The sequence below is a fragment of the Camellia sinensis genome, chromosome 10, assembly GCF_055761805.1.
Source record: "Camellia sinensis isolate YWXY chromosome 10, ASM5576180v1, whole genome shotgun sequence".
NCBI lineage: Eukaryota > Viridiplantae > Streptophyta > Magnoliopsida > Ericales > Theaceae > Camellia > Camellia sinensis.
Window position 1 is genome coordinate 44,553,601 of NC_138970.1, and position 15,511 is coordinate 44,569,111.

The following is a 15,511-nucleotide window of genomic DNA, read 5'->3' on the forward strand; positions in this document are numbered from 1 at the left end:
TTTTTTTTGTATGTTTGATTGGACGTGTGCCCCTCTTTACAAAACAAACACAATAAAATAAAAGAAAATAATAAAAAAAGATATATATATATATATATATATATGGGGTAGGGGAAAAGATGGGTTTTAAAAAATAGTGGGTATGGGAAAGATGTGGTGGAAGTGATGATTATGTTTGTTTTTTTTGTTTGTTTGTTTTTTTTTTAAAAATTGTGTTCTGTCAGTGAGCACATGGAGTTGGAAGAATGGGTGGATAATAAAAAAGAAAAAGAAAGGGAGCATGGTGGGTATGTGAAGGAGATAATAAAATAAAAGTGGGAAATCACGTGGGTAGGAGAGAGGTGTGTGTTAGCTGGAATTGTAAGACCACTGTGATTAAAAAAAAAAGCAAATAATAACTTGTAAGTAGAGTTTATCAATGCTGAGGGATTGATTAAAAAAAAAAAGCAAAGTGGTCTAACAACTTGAAAGAGAGAGAGAGAGTAGAGTGTATGTGACATTCCACCTAGGGGTCTTTCCATGGCATCTACCTTTATCGGGAATTCAACCGCCATTCAGGAAATGTTCAGGAGAGTGAGTGAGCAGTTCACTGCTATGTTCAGGAGGAAGGCTTTCTTGCATTGGTATACAAGGGAAGGAATGGATGAAATGGAGTTCACGGAGGCTGAGAGCAACATGAACGATCTTGTGTCTGAGTACCAGCAGTACCAGGATGCTACTGCTGATGAGGAGGGTGAATATGAGGATGAGGAGGAAAGAGGAAGATACTGTTGCAGTGCTTTATACCCCTGTTCCTGGGGCAACTCCAGTTCCATTCTTTTTCTCAGATAGAGAAACAGATAAATTGAAGAGGTATGATTTGGAAGAGTTGAGAAAGACCCCAAATCAATTTTATGCGCTGGAGAGGAGTGAGACTGAAACCAGCAGAGCGGACACCACAGGAGGAGAAGATGGTGGCTCGATGTCGCCATTGATGAACAAATATGTGTGAGGCAGAGAAGAGTTCAGCTATGACTTTCTGGCAGCGGAGTGAAGGTACGTGTAGAGGTCCGGTGGGCGGTCAAGACGAGGTTGCCGCCCGCCGGTGAAGCAAATTATTAGATTCTAAACCTGCTCTGATACCATGTAAGAAATGCAATGTATAAAAAGAAATAGAGAAATGTATTATTGATTGATTGTATTGATATTGTGTTGATATTACAATTACAAGGATTCCTATTATATAGGAGTGTGTTTGGGAGTAGGTGGAGAGTAGGTGAAGTGGAGGTGGTAGTGGTGTAGTGGGTTAGGTTTAGTGGAGTAGGTGAGGTGGTAGTGGTGGTAGGTTTATGGTAAATTCTAACATGCACTACTTTAACTGTTTTGTGCTCAACATTCTCCGGATGGTACCATAAAATTGGAAGAACCAGGTTCTATACCACGGAAATGGGTTTGAATATGTGTTTAAAGAAGATGTTCAAGAAATCCTGTAATTTACACCCAAAAAAAAAAATTTATACAAAAGATGGATGTAATATTAGGAAACATGTAAACTATTTGATAGGATGTGATGAAGAAATTTGTAACTTTTGGTTTCCACTTTGATCTTTATCGTCTTTCTACAGTTGTACATATGGTGATGGAGATGATTTCAATAGAGCTCAGTACCACAGGGACCTAGCAATCTGCCATATATCAAAATAGGAATCGACTTCTCGTGCATCCAACTAAAAAGGTGCTATTGGGTTTTAATTAAAAAATGTTTATTTTGTACGACTCGTTAAAAGATCATTAATGCATAAAATTAAATTGATTGAAGATCAATACCCACATGGTGAATATAATTTCGATAATAGACTGTTTACATTTTTAATCTTAATGTGATATAATTATGTATGACTATTTTTTTTTATTATTTTTATTTTATAATTATGTGACTATTGAAAATTGAACAATTACTATTGACCAGAAATCTAGTTGGGTGCCCAATAGAGAGACTCCAATATATGTGTATAATTCATAATTTTAATTATCAGTTGATATGTACTAAAATTTTAAACATTCAATACTAATAATCACTGATATGAATTGTTTGTATAGTACAAACCGATGCAAATCTTGATACAATTATTTAAATCATGCTATAACTCACCTGATCTGGAAAGATTCCTGGTGGAGTGATCTGTAGAGTCTTGAGCATGTTTTGGTAAGTCTCACGGCTAGGTTCGAACACAAAAAAACCAGAATTGAAGTACAAAGGAGGGGGTGAACCCATCTCAGTTGGCCGTCTAACCTTATTCGGGCATAGTTGGCAGTACCCAATGGAGTATTGGGGTGAGTGGCTCCATGTATTCTCACAGAAACAGTCAGGGATGGCATAGAAGTAGCCGGTGGGCAAATCAAAGAGATGGTCGATGTTGTCAACAACTAGGACGTCTGCATCCAAGTAGATCATCTTCCTGTACTTCTCCAACTGGACATTTAAGAACACCTATTAATTACTATGTTTCAAACAAAACTCCAATCTCTGTTTATTTACATAAGCAATAAGGCATATATTTTTGTGCTATGTAATTGGCTCTCTAACGACCATTATGAGAAAAATGAATTGGAACATGTTAGATTTGATATTATTATGCAGATTAATTTTATTGGAGAGAACTAATTTATTGTGGGTTTTTTTTAGTTACAAAAATAGCGTGACAGACCACCACCTTCTGCTTCTTGTTCTCCTCTTCCTCTCCTTTCTCCCTTCTCTGATTAAATGAAATCACATTTAGAATTTAGGACAAAATTATATGGAATCAACTCAGTGACAACTTACTATTGGATATAAGCAATATTGGTAAATTTACTATTTTACCCTAGAAAAATGGCATGTGTTAATAATGTTTGATTTGGAAAGTGATTTTTTTGGTACATTTTTTATTTTTCTGTTAAAACGCGCGCGCGCACACACACACACACAAAAAAGGCAAAAAAAAAACAAAAAAAAACTAGTGATTGGGAAAGTTGGATTTTTACAGAAAAGCTTGCAAAAAATAGAGAAAATAAAAATGAAATCCTTGAATTTTTTTTTTTTTGGTTTATTTTTGGGAGCCGTTATTCCTACTCCACTTTGTTCCAAATACACTTATTTATTTGTCTTTACTATATGTAATTGAATTAATACCTTTGGAATTTTAATTTTTTCAGGGATTATATTTTGTGTGAAAGGGTATTAATGTAACTATGTATAAAAAGGACAAATAAGAGAATATATTTAGAGTAAAGCAGAGTGGGAATAGTGACTCTTATTTTTTATTTTTTTAATGATTTTTTTGACTATATTAGCCAATTGTCAAACGTACCCTCACAAGTGATATTTTTGTCAAATATCCTAATTGTGGTTTTCAATTAACCAAATTAAGATATAATTTAAAATTTAAGATCAAAACGGAGCAAATTAAAATTGTAATCGCCACAATAACACAATGAACTAAGTATATGAACGACTGGTATAATTTTTCCAATATGAGAGAGAGAGTATAATAAATGAAAAACTCAAAACTGAGCCCAAGCACAAGCAATAAGAAGATTGTGAAAAGCACAAGCATGAATGGCCAAAGCTAGCTAGGAGTACAAGGCTTGGTGGAGTGTAGTACTTACAGTCCACACACACAGCTTGGAGTACAAAGCTTCACTATGGATCCTTTCAATCGGAATCTGACTCTCCGGTGGGCAGATCGGCTCGATGATATCATGAACGACACAACCTTGACACCTCAAGGCCTTACGGTGGTCCTCCGGCACGTCCGGCGTGACTGCAACCACCAGTGGGTACGCACTCTTCACCTTTCTCAAACACTTAGCCAATGCAACCACACCTTCCACATAATCATCATTACCTACTAAAAATGTCACGTATGCCCTTTTTGAGTACCCTCCATTCAGTGTTGGAACAACATTACTAGTCCCTTTCACAACATTTACAATCGAGTATAGTTCCATTGTAGACTATGGAAAAGAGGCTAAGTGTGTGGGTGAAAATCTGACCACACTGCCCGCCTAGTAATCAGCTGGAGAACACCGGCAGAATAGATGGCTTCAGTGAACCTGTAACAGAAAGAAAAGGCTCCGGCGGTGGCTCTTCCACCCGGGGGCACTCCGACGATCAAGTCAGTATATCTCTCAAAGATAATCAAGTGCTAAACTCACAAGCTTGAGTATAAAACTGTGTACCTTAGACCCACGGGGGTGCCTCTCTTATATAGTTTACTCAATCCAAGTCCTACTAGAAGCCTGACTTCTATGGACTCCAATTTAGTACTTACTTTGGATTCCTCAAGAGATAAAGATAAACTCCCTAAGAGCTTTATCCTTATCTTAGCAAAGTCTTCTCTTTACTCTAGGACTCTTGTCCCTTATCCGCTTATCTCGGATTCCGATATCTCCGAAGATTACCTCGGCCTTACCTAGGTAACCTCGGCATAACTACCAGGACACGTGGCACCTCGCTTGACACGTCGGCGTCACCATGCCACGTGTTGGTATTCAGAAAATACATCCCCACAACTGCCCCTTAGGTTCTATTACCTCAGCATTCTGAGGTGATGGAACCTATATCTGTATTTTCTTCCAGTGCCTCGGCGTGAGAACTCTTCGGCCGAGATCACTTATTTCAGGCTGACGTGTTCCCTTCGGAGAACAAGAACTCAAACAAATTCCTTTACGCGCATGAGCTGTCATGTATTTCTTCTCAACCGTTCCCCTTACGTGTTCTATCGTCATTGGCCCGTGTCTGTGACGTGCTTGTAAACTGTTTTTCACCTGTTTGCGCCGTCTGACGCACGCGTTCCTCTAGGCGCAATAAATGCCGCGTTTTGCCGCCGTTTTAAGTTTTTGATAAAACTTTTTCTCTCCATCTTCATTTCTTTACTTTTACATTCGACTTTCTGGCTCTCTCTCTCTCTAAACTTTCTCAAACCCACCATTGCTCTAGCTCCAAGCTCTGCAACTGTCTTCATTCTTCCATGCCAGCGAAGCTTTTGTCGTTCCGTCTTGTCTACAACCGTTGTCTTGCCTCGGCGACTTTTATTCCAGCTTCATTTGTTCTGGTAAGCCTCTGTTCCTCTTATTCCCAATTTCTTTTACGTGCTTTCGTTTACTTACTGCCATTATTGCGCTGTTCAAACCTTTGATTTATTGAACTTTTTATCTGGACACGCCTATTCCATGATTTCACTCATATTTTGAACACTTATATTATTTTAACACTTTTCTTGCCACTGTTCTTGACCTTTTACCTCTGTATTCTTCATGTTCTTGATAGCCCATCCCTGTTCTTGTTTCTGAAATTTCGCCTTTGTTTTCTGTTTTTTGTGTCTTTGCCAGATCTCTGCCCTCTTTTCAATCTTTGCCCCCGTAGTTTTAGGTTTGGGATTTGTCTATAGAACCTGTCAATTCTTAGGAAAAAACTGAAACAATCCCTACCAGTATATACATAGGGTTTTGCCGAGGTCCTGATAACCCCTTTAGAGCACCTTCTTTCTGGAACCTAGCCCTCTGATTCTAGGCCGACGTTATGGGTATGTGGAGACATAGGGCAGACACCCCGACCAAACTTGAGTACCTTAGGCGGGAGTTCTCTATTCCTGCCGATGTCCATCTGAGGCTAGCTGAAGATGATGACTCTATCATGCCCACAGATGATTCAATGCCCTTTCCTATAGTATCTTTTGCTGAGTGCGGACTCCGGCTTCCACTTAATCCCCTTTTTCGCGAGGTTCTCCACTACTATAAGTTGAACCCTATGCAACTTACCATAAACTCCCATCGAGTGATTAATGGTATCATAGCCCTAGCTAGGCAGGAGAATGTTAGGATCACCCTTGCCGATGTACAATATTGTTATACCATCTGCCCCCTTAACCTGAAGGAAAGAGGTTACGTCTACTACCTCAAGCTGAGGTCTACTGAATTCAAAATTGTAGCCGACCTCCCGGATTCCAACAAGGGAGCCGGGGATGACTTTGTCATTGCTTCGGGAAATTGGGAATTTGGTCCAGACGAAGATGTTCACCTCTACCCTCTTCCTCGAACAGTTAAAGAGGGCAAGGGTAAGAGCCCAACGTCAATACTTAGTTATTTCTTTTCTAAGTCTTCAAAACTCTGTCTGTTTCTTAATGTCTGTTTGTTTGTCCTGCAGATCTTCATCAGCCACCAAAAAACTTCCGCCAATCCTTCTTCCCTGGAAAAGATTTAAAGAAGCTCCTAGATCTTCCAATCCGCAAGCGCAAGGCTCCCCTGTTATTGAATTTTATTCCGACATACAAATCCACACTGCCCGACGTCCCAAAAAGAAAGAAGAAGAGCCTATCTCCTCCCTCTGCTACCACTCTACAAACAGCATCAACATCTCGGGCTGACCAAGGGTCAACCTCTGATCCAGCCGACCAACCATCAACTTCTGGCCCATACCTAATCCCAATACCAGAAAGAAAACGTCGGCGAAGACTCGTCAAAACTGCTGAAATGGGTCGCCCGAAGCCTGTTGCCCAAGATCTCCTAGCCGACCTTCCAACGGATGTTGACGCTCAACCGCCGCAAACCATGCACCCACCAAAGCCGAAGAGAATTAAAAAGGCTCAGCCGAAGGCCAAAGCTGCTGAGGTGGAGGCTGAGGACGCTCTGCCTATCTCACACTTGGCTGAGAGTAAAAGAACTGCTTCTACTTCTGCAAAAAGGTCAGCTGAGGCCCAGCCATCGGAATCCACCCAATCAAAGAAGCTGAGGTCATCGTCTGCGACGACCTCGGGTTCCAAAGTACCAAAAGTCCCTTGGAGACCAGAAATTACTCTGGAAGATAAGCCAATCCTAGCCAGCGACAGTGCCGATGACATAAATGTCGGCGTGGCCCTTAGTACTGCTCTACTCCTTCCAGGCGATCTTGAGCGAAACGCCAAGATGAGTGAGTATGAGAATTACGCTTTAATGCTGCAACACTCTGTCCAAGTAAGTGCTTTTGTGTTGAAATTTGCTTTCTCTCTTAATTTGTAAAATTTTGTAACAATTTGTGCCTTGTGTTCTTTCAGGCCATCCAACATGCCCACTCCCTCTCCATGCAATCTTTCGAAACAAGGGAGAGGTTGGCCGACATGAAGAGGGAGGTTTCTGCTCTTAAAAAGGAGAGCAAAACTCTTCAGTTAAAAATGAAAAAACTGGAAGACCAGGCTGAGCCTGCTACCAAAGCCCAAACCCTAGCCGAAGAAAAGGCCGAGTCTGCTGAGGCCATCAAAAAAGTTGCCGAGGCCGAAAAGAGAGGCCGATGCCAAAAAGGTCCAAGCTGAGAAAAAGCTTCAGAAGGCTTTGGCCACCAAAGAAGCTGAGATTAAAGAAGCTGATGAGAAGGCTTATGCGCAGGGCATGGCCGACGTCTCTGAAGAATACAAACTGCAAGTCAGGCAGGCATGCAACAGGGGCTTCTCCCTCGGTTGGATGGCCTTTGCCAAAAAGCTCAACATCCTAGATGACTCGCCACTGCGCAAAGCCGACACTATTCCTCTGTCGTTCCCCCCTCCTCCTCCATCAAGTCAACCTGAAGGAGAATCTGAATCTGAGTCTGAAGATGCCGATGAGGAAGATGATGAGGCCTTGATCAGAAAATCAAAGGATGCTAATGGGGCTAAGTCCCCTCTTCTGAATGAACAAGTCCTTGACTTGACTCAAGACGAAGAAGGTGATGAGGTTATCCCTGAAGCTGTTGCTGACACTGTTCCAGCCGACATCCCGTCTGAGGTTAAGACTGTTGAACAAACTCTTCAGGAAATTGACGCCGAAATAGCGGCAGAGAAGCAGGCCGAGGTTGTATCAGATCTCCAAATTCAATAATCTGGGGGAGAAAACCCTTAGTTTTGTTTTTCCTTTATCTTTTTCTGAACAATGTCAGCTTTTGCATGGCCGACGTGCCTCCCAGTTTTGTAAATGTTAACTCAGCTTTTCCTTTTCTTAATGCTTGAATGCTTGAATCTTTGATTGCTTCTGCATAGTTTCTATACTTAGAATATTTTGCATGTTGTACATACTTCTTCCTTCCTTGTGCAATCTTCTCGGGGTTACATACCTCGGGTATAATAACGACAAAATTTTACTTCGGCAAGATACTGACCTGCAAACTTTTCATAAATTTTAACAAGTGTAACATATATACTAATCAATATCAATTTTGCAAACTTTTTTCCAAGTCTCAACAAGTATTTAAACAGTGATCTCGGTCTAACCTACTTGTAAATTGCTGCAAATTTCAACAAGTGTTTAAACAATATACTTAGCTTTTTCCTCAACCTGTAAATTGCTGCAAATTTCAACAGATGGTCACATGTCGGCTTAACATTATCTTGTAAATTGCTACAAATTTTAACAAGTGTTAAGCATCTTCTTTTGGTTGGATCAACATTATCTTGTAAATTGCTACAAATTTTAACAAGTGAAGAGAAACAGTAATCTCGGCTTAACTCTGACTTGTAAATTGCTTCAAATTTCAACAAGTGAAGATAAGGAATCAGCTTAATTCCAACTTGTAAATTGCTACAAATTTCAACAAGTGAATTAAGGAATAATCTCGGCTTAACTCTAACTTGTAAATTGCTACAAATTTCAACAAGTGAATTAAGGAATAATCTCGGCTTAACTCCAACTTGTAAATTGCTACAAATTTCAACAAGTGAAGATAAGGAACCAGCTTAATTCCAACTTGTAAATTGCTACAAATTTCAACAAGTGAAATAAGGAATAATCTCGGCTTAACTCCAACTTGTAAATTGCTACAAATTTCAACAAGTGAAGATAAGGAATCAGCTTAATACCAACTTGTAAATTGCTACAAATTTCAACAAGTGAATTAAGGAATAATCTCGGCTTAACTCCAACTTGTAAATTGCTACAAATTTCAACAAGTGAAGATAAGGAATCAGTTTACTTCCAACTTGTAAATTGCTACAAATTTCAACAAGTGAATTAAGTGTCTCTGTCTTCTCTCTGCCCCCAATGTGAACCTGAGTTCTTCTTGGGTTCTCATTATTCATGTCTCAAAAACACCAATATGTAACTTTATCAAATATATGTGTTTCAATAAAAGGGAAAAGATTTTATTGATGACATCGGTCAAAAAATGCTGCACATCTAATGATAGAAGAATTTCAAATTACAAGTGTTCCAAGGTCTTGGCAGTGCTTTGCCCTCGTTATCTTCTAGCGAATAAGCTCCATTGCCTAATACTGAAGTAATTCTGTAGGGGCCTTCCCAGTTTGGGCCAAGTTTGCCCTCTCTGGGATCTTTCTTGTTGCTGACGACTTTTCTCAAAACTAGGTCACCGACTTGAAAATCTCTTGGATTGACCTTCTTGTTGTAAGCTCTAGCAAGCTGTTACTGGTATACTGCGAGCTGAATTGCAGCTTTCTCTCTTCGTTCTTCCAAAAGATCCAGATCTCGGGCTAAGAGTGTGTCATTGGTGCCATTCTCTACTCCCTGGGTTCTGATCCCTGGGATGCCGATCTCCAATGGGATGACTGCTTCTGTGCCATAAGCCATGGCAAAAGGGGATTCCCCTGTTAATCTTCTCGGCGTAGTCCGATATGCCCAAAGTACGTTGGGCAACTCGTCTACCCACTTTCCTTTTGCTGCCTGCAGCCTCTTCTTTATTCCATCCAAAATTACTTTGTTGGATGCTTCTGCTTGCCCATTGCTTTGGGGAAAACTTGGTGTTGAAAAGTAATTCTTGATCTTGAATTTTGCACAGAAGTTCTTGATGAGTTTGCTGTCAAACTGTGTTCCGTTGTCGGCAACTATTGCTCTGGGAATCCCAAATCTGGTGATGATGTTTCTCCATATAAAGTTCTTGACGTCCACATCTCGGATTTTGGCAAGAGGTTCTGCCTCTATCCACTTTGTAAAGTAATCTGTTGCTACCGGCAAGTATTTTCTCTACCCAGTTGCCTGGGGAAGTTGCCCAACAAGATCCATGCCCCATTGGGCAAACGGCCAAGGGCTGGATACTGGGTTCAGATCAGCAGCTGGTTGATGTATCAAAGGTGCAAACCTTTGGCATTGTTCACACTTCTTCACGTAGGCTTCAGCATCCTTTTGCATGTAGGGCCACCAATACCCCTGGGTAATGGCCCTGTGGGCTAACGATCTGCCCCCAACATGGCTTCCACAAATTCCTTCATGAATTTCATATAGGAAATCTTCAACCTGCAAAGGGTGTACGCACCTTAAAAGGGGTCCAGTGAAGGACCTTCTGTAAAGATGTCCATCTTATGTCAGACTGAATCTTGCAGATTTTAATCTGACTTTGTGCGCCTCCTTACGATCTTCTGGCAGCTTTCCTTCTTTTAGGAGTGCAACAATTGCATCCATCCAGCTTGGCCCCATGTCCGCACACATTGCTTGCTGCCCTGTGTTCTCTGGTTCTATGCTCGGGCCCGATATATAGTCGATCATAATTGTCCTTGTTTTTCCAGTCTGTATTGAACTTGCCAGGTTAGCCAACGCGTCGGCGTGGATGTTGTCATCTCGGCTAACTTGGAGTAGTCGGCAGTTCTGAAATAGAGCTGCCAATCTGATGACTTCTTTTGCATATGCCGACATCCTTTCTTCCCTGGCTGCAAATTCACCTGTAGACTGGTTAACAATAAGTTGTGAATCACAAAAAACTATTACCTCATCCGCTTCTGCTGCTGCTGCCAGTTTCAGCCCTGCAATTAATGCTTCGTATTCCGCTTCATTATTTGAGGCCTTGAACCCCAAACGGATGGACTATTCTATTATTTCTCTATCTGGAGATATCAGCAGTACTCCTGCCCCTGCTCCTTGTCGGTTCAAACTTCCATCGACGAATAGTTTGAATGAGTCGCCGATGTAGATGCTGCAGGGTCTGAGCTTTTTCTTCCTTTGCTCTTTTGCCTTTGGCTGGGATTCTCCTTGCTTGCTGGGACAATGCTCATCCTGGCTCAACGGAGCCCGATGTTCGATGGTTTCGGGGGTGAATTCTGCCACGAAGTCGGCCAAAACTTGGCCTTTAACTACTGTTCTCGGCCTGAACTCCAGGTCATACTGCCCTAGGGCTATGGCCCATCTTGCTATCCTTCCTGTTAAGTCTCCTTGCTGCAATAAGGACTTCAGTGGATGCTCTATTAAGACCACAATCTTGTGCGCCTGAAAGTAATGGTTCAACTTTTTTGAAGCCATTACTAAGGCTAGCATTAATTTCTCCAGCGATAGATACCTTGTTTCTGCATCGGCCAAGGTTTTACTTACATAATAAACAGCCTTTTGCTCCCCTTTTTCTTCTCAGATTAGTATTGCACTGACTGCGTGTTCTGAAACTGCCAAGTACAAAAACAGTTCTTCCCCTGGTTCTGGATTGGAGAGAACCGGAGTTGTGGTCAAGTACTTCTTTAGGTCGGTTAAAGCGACTTCGCATTCTTCTGTCCACAGAAAGTCTGTGGCTTTTTTCACCAAGTTGAAGAAGGGTCGGCATTTATCTGAGCTTCTATTGATGAATCTGTTTAGGGCTGTGGCCCTTCCAGTAAGCATTTGAACCTGTTTTGCCGACGTTGGGCTCTTCAGCTCTTGGATGGCCTTGATTTGGTCTGGGCTGGCCTCAATGCCCTTTCTTGTTACCAGATACCCTAAAAACTTACCTGATCCAACTCCAAACGCGCACTTTGATGCGTTGAGTCGAAGCCGGTATGTTTTAAGTATATCAAAGACTTCTTTTAGGTTGGCAAGATGACCACTAGATTCCCTGGTCTTCACGACCATGTCATCGATGTAGACTTCTACCGTTCTGCCAATCAGGTGCTTGAACATCTTTGTTACTAACCTTTGGTAAGTTGCTCTTGCGTTTTTTAACCCAAAAGGCATTACCTTATAATAGTACAAGCTTTTAGGGGTGATGAACGCGGTCTTCTCCTCGTCTGGAGGGTACATGGCAATCTGGTGGTACCCTCTGTATGCATCCAAAAAACTCATCCTTTCGTGCCCTGAAGTTGCATCTACTAGCTGGTCAATCTTGGGCAGAGGAAAGCTGTCTTTGGGGCAGGCTTTGTTGAGGCTGGTAAAGTCTACACAGACCCTCCATTTGCTGTTCTTCTTTTTCACTACTACTGTGTTGGACAGCCATGTCGGGTAGTGAACTTCTCGGATGGCCCTGGCCTCCAGAAGTTTGTCTACTTCTTCTTTTACTGCTTCGACGTGCATCAACGTCGGTCTTCTGGCTCGTTGAATCACAGGTTTTGCCGACCTGTCGACATTCAGTCGGTGACAAGTGACCTCGGGGTCAATGCCAGGCATTTCGTTAGGTGTCCAGGCGAACACCTCAATGTTGGCTCTCAAAAAATCTTCCAGTTCTCTTTCCTCTTCTTCAGCTAAGCCTGAACCGAGAAGAAAGAAGCGTTCTTCGTCGCCCTCCTGGACAATGATTTTCTTTAGTGTCTCTTCACTCTTTTCGGTTGGCTCTTTGCCGACATCATCTAGGACCTCCATGTCCTCGTTTTCAATCTTTGCCTCTTTTGGCTCTCGAATGCTGCAAGTAGACTTCGTTGCTGCCATGGAGCAACTTTTTGCCTGCAGTTGATCTCCTCTGACTTCTTCAATCGCATGCTCTGTGGGGAACCGTAGCAGTTGATGCAATGTTGAGGGAACTGCCCCCATTGCATGCAACCATGGTCTTCCCAAGATGATGTTATATGGCGAGGGTGTGTCAATCACCATAAATTCTGTCTTGATCTTTTTAGTACCAACTTGTACTTCCACGCTTGCTACGCCCAGTGGCCATGTCGGCGTTCCATTGAAGCTGACCATCGAGTTGCTGGATTGTTCCAGATCGTCAGGATGAAGGACCAGCTCCTTGTAACATTTGATGTACATGATGTCACAAGAGCTGCCTTGATCTATTAGGATACGTTTTACTTGGCATTCCCCAACTTAGAGGGATACTACCAAGGCATCATTATGCGGATGCTGGACCATCTCTAGGTCAGCTTCAGTAAAGGTTATCATCGGTCCTTGGCATTCTTCAGGCCGAGGTCTTTTGTGTCTGACCTGGTTCACGTGCTGCAGGTGTTTTACTCTTTGGGTTTCTCCTCGAATGTCGTTTTCGTTCACTTTTGAGTGAATGACATTAACCACCCATGGTCCTCCTGCCTGTGGTTGTTGTGCTGGGGGAGGCGGAGCTGCAGGTGCTTGAGGCAATCTTGCCTGTTCTTCTCTTGTCCCGGCCTCATCAATAAGGTCCCTCAGATGGCCTTGCTTTACCAAATCTTCTAAGTATGCTTTTAGGGCTCTGCAACCCTGAGTTGGGTGCCCTTCTTCATTGTGCTAAGTACAACGCCTACCAACGTTTCTTCCCATGAATTCCCCTGGTGCTCTTACTGGAGTCCTGAAATAGGGTAGGTTTCGTATTTGATCCAAGACTTTATGGATAAGGATTCGGAACACCGTCGTCACCGCCTGTTTACCCTTCAATTCTGTTTCTTGTTTGGTTGGTCCGTTGTTACCTTGGCCTCGCTTCGGCGAGCCGTTTCCTTTCTCCTGCTTTATCTCTTTGTTTCCCGACGTATCTTCCTCGGCTCTGGCGTATTTCTCGATTCTCGCCATGAGTTCTTCTATGTTTTTTGGCAATATTTTTGCCAAAGACTTCCGTAGTGGGCAGTCATCTTTCAGGCCCTTCTTGAAAGACACGACCGCCACTTCTTGGTTGCATTCGGGTATTCGATTGAACACCTCGTAGTACCTCTTTGCGTAGGCCCTAAGGCCTTCTTCCTTGGTGATTCTTAAGGCCATCAAGGCGTCGACCCTCAAGGGCTGTAGTTTGTTCGTCACAAACCTGGCCACAAACATCTCGACTAGGCCTTCCCACGTCTTTACACTTCCCTTCGGTAGTTTATGGAAGTTGGGATCTGACTTACCATCTCGGCTAGGCCTTCCCACTATATAACGCCATTGAATTTAGGTATAGTCCGACATGAAAGTTGGGATCTGACTTACCATCATAAATTTGGAATCTCAGCATACTGAATCTCTTTCGTGCTTCAAATTTGTCCAGTTCCACAGAGAATGGTGTTCTCGGCTTAACTTTGGAAGTCACCTCGGCTTCAACATTCTGCTGCCTCCTTTTGAGGTAATCCCTCAAATCTTCTTTACTCCTACCTGGAGCTCGGCTATCTCTGGACTTCAATCTTTTTGGCACACTACTTTCGGCCTCGTGGTGGACTCGTTTTGATCTCTCTCCATGTGTTGTGTCAAAGCAAAGTGCATGCCCTTGAACATGGCGATGTTCTTTGGGCTCTGGATCCTTCGTGTGATACATCCTTCGGGACTCTTCTCGTCTTGGCTCCTCTCGTCCGCCCTCCCTGGAAGGTTTTTGAGAGTGCCTTCCGCTCCTGGTGTGCTGAGGGACTTCGGGAATTATTCCTCTTCCTCCCTTCTGGGTATTGGTTGCTGGCATCGGTGTATCCTGCAGCGGGTATGGTGGCTGCATGACATTATTTTGCATCATGAAGTTGACGACCGACTGTAGGTCCGCCAACTTGTTTGCCAAGTCTTTTACTTCCTCATTCCTCCGTAGGCACCTATCTCTCTATACCTGAAGGTTATCTTCGTTATAGTACTTGCCTTGGTCTGTCTTCTTTGAAGTGTTGCCCTCCTGGCCGACGTCTTTCTCTTCGTGGCCCTGGCCATGAGTTTCTGTGTTGTGGTCGTCTCCTTCAAAGTCAAGATCAATTGGTCTGCCACTCCTAGCAGGAGTGTCGCCCCCAATGTTTTCCCTCTGTCCGTCACTGGCCATCTATTCTTCTAAGTTCCCACAGACGGCGCCAAATTGTGTGGGTGAAAATCTGACCACACTGCCCGCCTAGTAATCAGCTGGAGAACACCGGCAGAATAGATGGCTTCAGTGAACCTGTAACAGAAAGAAAAGGCTCCGACGGTGGCTCTTCCACCCGGGGGCACTCCGACGATCAAGTCAGTATATCTCTCAAAGATAATCAAGTGCTAAACTCACAAGCTTGAGTATAAAACTGTGTACCTTAGACCCACGGGGGTGCCTCTCTTATATAGTTTACTCAATCCAAGTCCTACTAGAAGCTTGACTTCTATGGACTCCAATTTAGTACTTACTTTGGATTCCTCAAAAGATAAAGATAAACTCCCTAAGAGCTTTATCCTTATCTTAGCAAAGTCTTCTCTTTACTCTAGGACTCTTGTCCCTTATCCGCTTATCTCGGATTTCGATATCTCCGAAGATTACCTCGGCCTTACCTAGGTAATCTCGGCATAACTACCAGGACACGTGGCACCTCGCTTGACACGTCGGCGTCACCATGCCACGTGTTGGTATTCAGAAAATACATGCCCACACTAAGAAAGAGGATTGCTTGTGTTTCACAATTGGCACCAGCCTACTTCATTAATAGGCACCAAAATGAGGTGAAAATTATAATTTGTCTAAAAATAAATCTTTTGACACTAAATTATTTCTAAAAGTACATTT

The 15,511-nt window shown here is 42.6% G+C and overlaps 1 protein-coding gene across 1 annotated transcript; it reads right to left on the reverse strand.

Moving 5' to 3' along the window:
• Positions 1-1,104: 1,104 nt before the first annotated feature.
• Positions 1,105-3,969, reverse strand: LOC145800335 (galactinol synthase 1-like). The gene is made up of 4 exons (XM_082889993.1): positions 3,628-3,969; positions 2,670-2,735; positions 2,132-2,452; positions 1,105-1,110 (listed from the first exon to the last, which is right to left on the reverse strand). The coding sequence occupies exons 1-4, from the start codon at positions 3,967-3,969 to the stop codon at positions 1,105-1,107; spliced, it is 735 nt and encodes a 244-aa protein (XP_082746119.1).
• Positions 3,970-15,511: the final 11,542 nt, after the last annotated feature.